Source organism: Daucus carota, chromosome 4, assembly GCF_001625215.2.
Source record: "Daucus carota subsp. sativus chromosome 4, DH1 v3.0, whole genome shotgun sequence".
Taxonomy (NCBI): Eukaryota; Viridiplantae; Streptophyta; class Magnoliopsida; order Apiales; family Apiaceae; genus Daucus; species Daucus carota.
This window is the reverse complement of record NC_030384.2, coordinates 39965541-39975237: the sequence shown is the minus strand read 5'-3', so window position 1 is coordinate 39975237 and position 9697 is coordinate 39965541. Positions and strand designations below refer to the sequence as shown.

Genomic DNA, 9697 nt, shown 5'->3' with positions numbered 1-9697 from the left:
CAAATGAGATATTATAATTATAACTTACAAGATATATATAAGATATTCATATATATAAGATAAATATAAATTATATATAATATAAATATAATTTATAAGATCTATATATATATATTAAATATAATATAAATATAAATTAATATTATATATTGATACTAGTATGGACCGAAATATTTGTTTTATCACATATCCGTGTTTCTGTTGTGTTTCTAATTTATCCATTTATCCACCATTTTCAATCATAAAAATTCCCTTCCATTGCTCACTCAATCCATCATCTATCCGATGAATTCCAACTGCAAGTATATTTCCAAATACTCGTAGTTTGGCCAGGCAATAAGTTTGTGAAAAAGCATATTAATACACCGACACTAAAACCATCACGTCTGTTCTAAGCAGACAACTTAACTTTCCCCTTTCTTGTGGCTGACTACTACCCGCATTTCCTTCTCTTTTGCTGCACATCTCCAAACCTTGATCACTTCCATGGCAACTTCTGCTCGCAACAATCTCAACGCTAAACTCGTATTCTACTACACCTATACTTACACACATACTTGTATATCTCTTTCAATTCCTCACTTTGTTGTATTTATCATATCCTTCAGGTTTTATTAGGCGATATGGGAGCCGGTAAATCTAGTCTCGTCTTGCGCTTCGTCAAAGGTCAATTTCTCGATTTTCAGGTACTCTCTCTCTCTCTCTCTCGATATGTGATAATGATCCATGACTCCGTGTATAACGAACTGTATGTGATTAACTTTTTTGATTAATTATGTATATGTACTACTTTACAATTGCAGGAATCCACGATCGGAGCGGCGTTCTTTTCGCAAACCCTTGCCGTTAGTGATGCAACCGTCAAATTCGAGATCTGGGACACTGCTGGACAAGAAAGATACCACAGCTTAGCTCCTATGTACTATCGAGGCGCTGCTGCTGCCATTATCGTTTACGACATTGCCAGCATTGTAATTTTCACCATTCTTGCCTTTCATATATGTATAGCTAGTCTATTTCTGTTTTTTTTTGGCTTTAATTGCGGTATTTAAATAAATGCTAAATTCTTTCTTTAAGCTTTAGATTAACTTGTAACTTACTTTATGTTCTGAGTTTAGCTTTTTTTTTCTTTTTCTTTTTTTCAAAGGATGTTCTGAGTTTAGCTTAAAAATCTTTTTGGCCAAATCTATTTTCATTAAATCAAACATATGTAGCAGAGATGTTAGATACCTTTTTTTTTAGTTTTTAAATACTTTATTTTTGTTTTTTTGTTTTTAGATACTCTTTTGTGTTGCTGTTTTTTTAAGTTCTTAAACTCTGCTAGATGTTTTTAAGTGCGTCACTTGTTATTTTGATTGAATTATATGTATTTATGGTTATGAATAGTACATTATAAGGTATTCACTGATGGGGACAGTATGCTCTCAATTGATTTTCACCACTTGTTGTTTCATGAGATTAGTGTGGTGCTATTTGTTCTTGTCATATGCTTCAGTTTCTTACGTATCGGATTGTTCTCTCTTGGTGCCCAATTGTAGGACTCATTTGCACGAGCTAAGACTTGGGTGCAGGAACTGCAAAAGCAAGGTCTTTATGCTTTGATTCTTTTTGTTCTACGAGTTAGTTGATGTTTATACTTTATACTATACCTGAAGTTTTTATGTGAACAAAAATGTAAAAAGTGTATTGCATTCTTTCACTGTCCAAGTGGATGCCACTTGTATTGTGATAGTTTTTATTTTATTTTACACATCATCCAAACACGTTTCTCAGTGTGCTGATTTTGGCTTTCCAGGGAATCCTAATTTGGTAATGGCACTTGCTGGGAACAAAGCGGATTTGGAAGAGAAAAGAAAAGTGACTGCAGATGTAAGTTATAGCATTACTGGTTCGTACTGCACATTATAATATAATGCAAGGATTGTAAACATATATTGTCCATCCAATTGATTCTTATTTTCACACATTCTTTTCCAGTGTCGGCCCTGGACCAGTGCAACCAGTGCTCCAGTACTGGGCCCATTGGATCCAGGGGCCCAAACCTCTTTTAAGTCTAGTGTATAGTTACTATACATCTATAATTCTATACCTGCAATTTAGAAGCCCTTTTTCTCCCTGGTAAAACTTAACGCACGGCACAGGCCACGTTAACTGCTGCATCATGGTCCACCAAACGATCGATTATTTATATAATTATCTTTTAAGTTTCAAGTTGTAATTTAGGACTTCAATTCTCGCAAAAACAAAGGTAATTTCAATCTTTAAATTTAGTTATTTATATATTATCTCAAAATTGTAGTAACTAATTTTGTTTTTATAAGATATCACATGTTTTAATATATCTAATTTCAAGTTGCTTGGAATTTTGTTTTAATATTCATTTTAGTAGTCTTGTATAAAAAGGTCCATAAAAAATTTTCGCACTAGGCCAACGAAATCTCAAGACCGGCCCTGTTCTTTTCCTCTTAATGTAATCCACTGACAAATATGTGTGTTGTTTTGTGCCTGTATATATAAACTTAAGGTGTAGTTACATAAGTAATGCTTCCATTTTTGATATATGACTTCTAAATTTATTGCAGGAGGCTCGACTATATGCTGAGGAGAATGGTCTTTTTTTTATGGAGACCTCGGCCAAAACTGCTGCCAATGTCAATGAGATATTCTATGAGATAGGTTAGTTATATCACTTTTTTCATGAATTGGATTGTTATAGTAGATAATGCACCTTTGTTTTCTTCTCGTGTCTTTATTTCACATTATTTTCGCTATTAATTTTGTTTAGTAGCTGTAATTTGTAATTGTTAAAACAAGATAGTACTATCCGTAATTATTGATACTGGTTTATATTTTACTTGACTATGCACACTGTTAAATACTTAAAGAATAAATATTTATTTTATTTTCCATAATATGAATAAAGGAGAGCTCGAGTGAATGCAATTTATTCTTTATTTTGTTTTTTTGAAGAATGAACTTCGTATTTCAGTTGATCTGATTGCTATGGGCAATCAAAATTTTGTCATAGCTAAAAAATTTCTTTGTCTTTTCCTCACTTCGTAAAAAGAACATTTTATTCATTTAGAAAGTGTATATATTTTCTCGAAAACGACAAAAAATTAACTATCTTACCTTTTTTGTTTTAGCAGTAGTCAGCTGCCCTTATCTAGTAATAGACATTGCAGCCCTACCAGATAAAGTAAGATAGATCGTGAGGGTAATTGAGAAGTGCTTTACTTGAATTACGAATCACTTATAAGTTCTCTTTCCTGCTTTCATATTCACTCCCTTCCACCATTACTCAGCCATATAGTTTTTATGATCCCCAATTCCCCATAATATATTAACTCTTCATTTATTGTTTTTCCTGCATACCCTATGTAGTAATCTGTTACTCTACCTGGCAAGACAATATATAAATGAGCAAGAGCCTAAGCACACGCTGCTACTTGCTGGCGGCCGCTCACTCTATGTCCTTATGAAGTAGTATTGTTTACTATTTTGGTTGCAGTAATAATGTAATATATCTCTACTTATGTTATAATACTCCTCTATTTCAAATACTTGTAATTTATTATATATTTGTAGAAGTGGAATCCATATAAATTTCAGCACGGAAATGATTTATTAACTGATGTCATTTATTAACAATTCCAAGTCAATGACCGCTGCATATAGTAATTCTGTCCCAATAATAAGATCTTTTATTGCATTCACTAGGTACACACACAAAAATGTACGTTTCCCAATGCGTTTACAACCTTTGGTTAGTGTTCTTGACATTTGTAAGATACATGTGGAAACATATACTCGTATTATTTTATGATATTTGACATGATTCCTGCTTTGGTTGAAACAGCTAAAAGACTGCCAAGAGCACAACCATCCCAGAACCCAGCAGGAATGGTACTTGTAGACAGGCCGGCTGTAGGATCTCAAGCTTCAGCTTGCTGTTCTAGGTATCACTTTTTCTCCTACTACCACTCAGATCTCAATTTTCTCATCCTCTTTGCTAAATAAACCTTGTGCTTATATTTGTTAATATGGATATTACAACCAGAGGCATAATACTAAGATAAAATAATAGAAGTCTAGACATGTTTGCAATATAATTCGGGAGTTTTTTGCTGTTGAGTGCATTATGCTGAATCAGCCAATTGTTTTACAGTGATGACATATCGCCAGGTGTAATATCACCCAATTACTGTGAGAACGAAGCTTTAAGCTGTAAAGTTGGCTTTCATGCTGACTTCCGATGTGTTCTCAGTCATGAGTAAAGCAGAATGCATGTTGTACTATAGAACTGTGATAAGATAGAGGGATGAAGGATTAAATTTAGAATCTTGATGTATTTTTTATGTGATTTAATATGGTGAGGAGACTTTAATTTACAGCAATCTTAAAAAATAAGCAGCAAGCAACTTCCTGGTTATACAAGCAACTATGTCCTTGTACTAGTGTCAGTATCTGTATGTTCAATACTAGCTTAAACCCAGTTTACAACCTGTGTGATAGTGCCAAAAACGTACTTACATATTATCCTTCGTTCGCCTTTTATATAATAGTATAGATTGTGTATCATGTTAAAAGGGAAACAAGAAAAACTTTATTTTAGATTTTTAGACAGCTTTATAATCATAACTGAAAAAAGGTAATAGATAATATGTCATTCATCCGGCAGAAAGGGATTCATTGCAGTTAGTTTGCCACATGATAGTCCAATCATAGATTCAAATTTTGATTTTTTTTAATTTTTTTTGGTATAGTCCTGTTTCAGTTGGTGCTATTTTCATCTTAATAGCTCTTTTAGAAATGGTTTTTTCCTTTAAACTTTAGTAGAAAGAATGATGATGTTGATATCTGGGTTTTGAATTTGTAAAGTGTACTGACTGTGAGGTAGGTGCTCCCAACTTTCTAAATGTAGGAAAGAGAAAAGAAGAGGAGAAATTTGCAAAAATTCTTTTGTAATCGTGCTGGTAAGGGAAGAGAAGCATAGAGAAATTTTTTAAAAATTTTCTATCAAAAATTCTCTCCGGTTTTGGAAAGATTGCAATGGATCCTCACACATAACATTATCAATATTTCCATATATATCATTTTTTTCAAAATCTTCTCTTCTTCCAAATTATAAACTCGGGAGCACGTGAAAGATCTCAGTTGAACTTTTATATCACTTCTCTTGTTTTACCTTCTTTTCTCTTCTATTCTCTTCTCTCGATAAAAACTCGGGAGCACAGTTAGGGTCTAAAAGGTGATTAATGAGTTTTTTCATTTCTTTTTTTGTCAATTGCTGCAAGGAAACTTGAATGTTCAGTCAGATAATGGTCCATGATTTTCCTCATTTATATCTTAAAGTTCAGCTTGTTCATCAAATCCAAGCTCTCTCTTGGTCTGGAACTGTCATCAAAATTCCATTGTCCTGCCTTCTCTGATCAAAGTTGTGCTTCCATATGGAAGCACAAATGACCGAATACAAATTTATTAGACCACAACTTTGATCAGAGAAGGCAGGACAATGGAATTTTGATGACAGTTCCAGACCAAGAGAGAGAGCTTGAATTTGATGAACAAGCATGCTTTACTTCATTCACATTTTCACAAATTTCCATTATATATCTTCTAATTAATTCTTAGTCCACTGAAATTAAATGAGAAACTGTGGACCAAGGTGGGAGTAAGTACTGTAATTGATTGATACCAGAATAATTGAGTATTATGTAATTTTGCATGCCCCCCTCCCCCCCCCCCCCCCCCTCTCTCAAACTCCTCATACGATTAGATGCAAAAATGTTAATTGTTAGTTTAGTGCAGCAGAAACCACCAATCAGTGGAGGAACAAATTAGTTTTAGTTGCCAAAGTCAATTTGAGTTGATCTGTGAACCTCTGATTCCTGCTTTAGGAATTTTTAGTTAATTAGTACGCTTTTGGGTTTGATAAATGAACATCTTCTTTTGAGTTCATCCCGGCACACCTTACAACAAATTTCTTGCATTAATCATAAATCTTTCCAAAATCCATTCCATATGTGCCACATAGTGTTTGCTTAGGAGACTCATCTATTTATATATTTTGATCTTTAGAGAACTAAATGAGCTCCTTGAGGCAAGAAAGTCGGTTCATGTTTTTTCTTGGTTCTACAAGCAAAGTAAGAGACTTGTATGGAGAAGCAATTTTTGATAATGGCTAAACTCTTTAATTTCTGATCTTCATTCGTGCCTCTCAAAGTTTGCCTTTTTCTGTCAAGTTATCTCCCTACATATTTGTTTTTCATCTCTCCCATACCTTACAATTTATTATTGTTGGTTGTCTTATGTGCATTTTAGGTTGCGGGAACTGAAACACTTGCACAATAAGTGCGCTATAAGTTTAGCTTATTCAACTTATGGAACAATAAGTGCGCTATAAGTTTAGCTTAGTCAACTTATGGACACTAGATTCTAGGCAAACAATTATAAGTGTCATCAACTGAAATTTCTTTATGGTGGCACCTGTGCTTGTAGAGATTTTTTCCAATAAAATGGGCTTATCCGTCCACGATAGTGATGGTGACGGTAATGTAGTACTTCAATCGAATTATTGTTATCAATATACTTATGGTACTCCTAGGTGCTGATATAGTTACCATTATTTAATTTGGCAGGTAGGTTTGCAATTAATACATACAGCGGAAGTTTCGGTTAAGTCTTGTGGCGGGCAGACTTGTAGAGCTCCCTCTGTCTCAAGCAAGAAACACATAGCAAGTTAGCATGATTTCAAGTCAACTGTGGAGAGTACCCCGTGTCTCAAATTATGAGTTCAATAGCATATTGATTTGAATTTGAATGTGTTCTATCAATTTGTTCAATAACTTGATGCATCTATTAGTAGCTTGGTCCCCTTATATTAAAATAAGATCATAAAATCTCAAATGATCGACTAGTTGGCTCTCCTTACGGTCTACTAGTCAATTGCCCGATGGGATTAACAAAACTAGTTTTTATATGTAGACAACTTAGTTGGATTGAAAAAAAATGTAACAATGTTTAATTACCGTGATTTACTTACTTTTTGGAATTAATCTTCTCAAACCAAATTAGTTGCAACCTGAATTAAGCAAGGGCATAATAATAAATAAAAGATAACTGCATAACATTTGCAGTTCAAATTATTCCCTGCTACTCAAAGCGAGTATCGAATCAACCATATTGGCAGAGGCAAGATGCCTGAGTTTGGTCGCTTGGTAAAGCTGTAACAAACAAAAATTAAACAAAATAAAGCTGTGATGAGATGAAACTTCATGTGTACTATGCTTACAAATTTGGCACAATTAACCATTTAATATTAATTGCCGAAACTTTTTGCATGTATATTAAATGTGATTATGTATCATGTTCATGGATGCCTTGTACTGTTCTACAACCGAGCGAGGTGTCCAGTACATGACACCAACATATCTAACAAATTTCTTTCGAAATTGAACGACAAATATTCCAACTAGGAACGTGGTGGTTGCTGCTATGAAACAACATTGGTTTTAGGAATATAAATTTACATTTTCGAACAACAAGACCAGCCCACAACTCCAGATTTGAAACATTCTTATTCAAACAAATACAGATCATCTCTTCCTCTCCTACGATTTGTTGGCTGGATGAAATCCAAATTCGACCAAATTTAGATTTTATTTTATTAATCAAATATTTATATGACAGACAAACCTTGATAAAGATCAGATATGTAATTTGACCAATTAATGACAGGCCTCAACAAAGATCAAATATGTAACTGGACTGATTAATTGTTACTGCATAATTTGTTGATTCAATTTTTAAAATTCGATTAATAACAAAATAATATTAAATAAATTTATAAATTGAATTATTGTATATTATTTATATCTAATCAGTGTCCTGATTAATCATTTCAATTAATTCCTATTTCTTCTTTTTAAAGCACATTCGTTTTATAAAAACAGTGGTGATACAGCAATAATGAATCAATAATGAATTATTATTTGGACGGTGAAATTTTTTAATTCAGGGGAAGCAGCCGAACCATCCGGTCCATTTCAAGCACACAGACCATCAAGAAAGGAAACCGGCACATGATGTTCGAACTAGACGGATCATCAGCAAGCTTGTCTATTTGGAGGTGAGGACCAATTTGAAAAACAATACAAAAGCTAATAAACGCAGAATGTGTAACACGGTGTGCCCCGGCCATTGTCTTCAAGGGCTTTCTCACTGCCCCACAGCAACTACCACAATAAGTTGTGCTGGTTGTTTTTTTATCATTGGTTTTCCGAGTGTTCATGCGCACATGCTAATCACTAAATTCTATAAGTTTGGAACATTTTGATTGTTTCTTGTGGTTGTTTCCTGTAAATACAACAACCACATCCATCAAAACGTATCAAACCTATAAAATTTAATGTTTAACATGTGGTCACGGGCACACAATGGAAAAACCATTTCTCTATTTTGTGGTGCAATGATAAGTACTGTCAATTCTGTTTCTTTTGGGTGATTGTGTGCTGTCATATTGCTTTGTTTGGCCACCAGGCACGAGCTTCGGGGTCGGCACTGCGATCCTTGTCGTCCATTTCGACATCTATGAAATTCGCGCAACTTAAATATGCGGATGTGCTCTTGCAACATTAGATATTTTTATGTGTTCTTCCAACATTGTATGTACTAGGATTTCTCTGAATTTTAAATGCTTAGTTAGATTCACCAAAAGAAGTGTGTGGAGAATGATAACTGAAAACAACACGACACGTGGTGACTGGTGACTCGAGTAACGACAGCCGTAAACGATCTGAACTGCTTCGTAGGCTTAACAAGCTCGCTCGTGTTCGATAAACTCGAGTTGAAATGTCGAACGAACGCGTCGAATTTATTTTTTGTCCGACAACCTTGATCAATATTGTCCTGTTCAATAACTTTCACCCCGTGTTTGAAAGTTCGTTTGAAGATGTTATGTTATAAGTCTATTATTGAAATTATATGTTCCAGCAGTTTGTTTATATTCACTATTTTACACATATTTTGAGATTTTTATAATATTTTTTTATAAAAATTTGAAAGTCAACTTTTTATTGAGGAAATTTTTTTAAAAAGTATTATGAAATAACATTTTATAAAAAATTTGAAATGTATGTAAAAAATAACGTAAAAAATCTGTCGCGAGAGAGGGGGTAAAAACCAAATTGTACATTAAATTTGCTAGCGTTTGTTCCGATTCAATTTCGATAAATTTGATGCGACATGCCAAGGAACGGTGAGAAAATCGAATATATAGTACAAGAAACGGTGAAAATTGAATTGTATCATCGGCCAAAATAATGGCGGAGACAAAATTCCGTCAACCCCTCGTACAATCCAGCAGAGCTATTGCGACCACTTGATTTTCAGGACCAGATATGTGGACAAGCTGCGGTGAATGTGGATTATAGGCCAGGAATTCAATTAACGCCATAGCTACAACAACTGCAAGAGTACTATCTTATTTATTGTATCTTGCCTTAAAAACACTGTTACCTAGCAGGGTCCAGGGATAGTGTGATGTACAAAATTTTACACCAGATTGGATTTCTGAAATCTGTGATTAATTTGAGAATTTTCTAATGAATTTTATTTGAATCCGACATATTAATAAATTTTATTATTACAGAATTTTCAAATGAATTTTATAGCAATCTGAGCATTAGTCCTAACA

General features: G+C 33.8%; 1 protein-coding gene across 4 annotated transcripts; it reads left to right on the top strand.

The window, feature by feature from the left end:
• Nucleotides 1-263: 263 nt before the first annotated feature.
• On the top strand, nt 264-6919 carry LOC108215651 (ras-related protein RHN1). Of its 4 annotated transcripts, none has more exons than XM_064092468.1 (9): nt 265-525; nt 609-686; nt 804-971; nt 1539-1587; nt 1796-1869; nt 2583-2676; nt 3860-3959; nt 4169-6552; nt 6642-6919. In XM_064092468.1, the coding sequence occupies exons 1-8, from the start codon at nt 487-489 to the stop codon at nt 4275-4277; spliced, it is 711 nt and encodes a 236-aa protein (XP_063948538.1). In that variant the 5' UTR covers nt 265-486; the 3' UTR covers nt 4278-6552; nt 6642-6919. The 4 variants fall into 4 exon arrangements, with proteins under 4 accessions (XP_063948539.1, XP_063948538.1, XP_063948541.1 ...); XM_064092471.1 differs by lacking the exon at nt 4169-6552 and adding an exon at nt 3721-3766; XM_064092469.1 differs by lacking the exons at nt 4169-6552; nt 6642-6919 and adding an exon at nt 3150-3217 and having other exon boundaries at nt 264-525; nt 3860-3943.
• The last annotated feature ends 2778 nt before the right edge of the window (nt 6920-9697 follow it).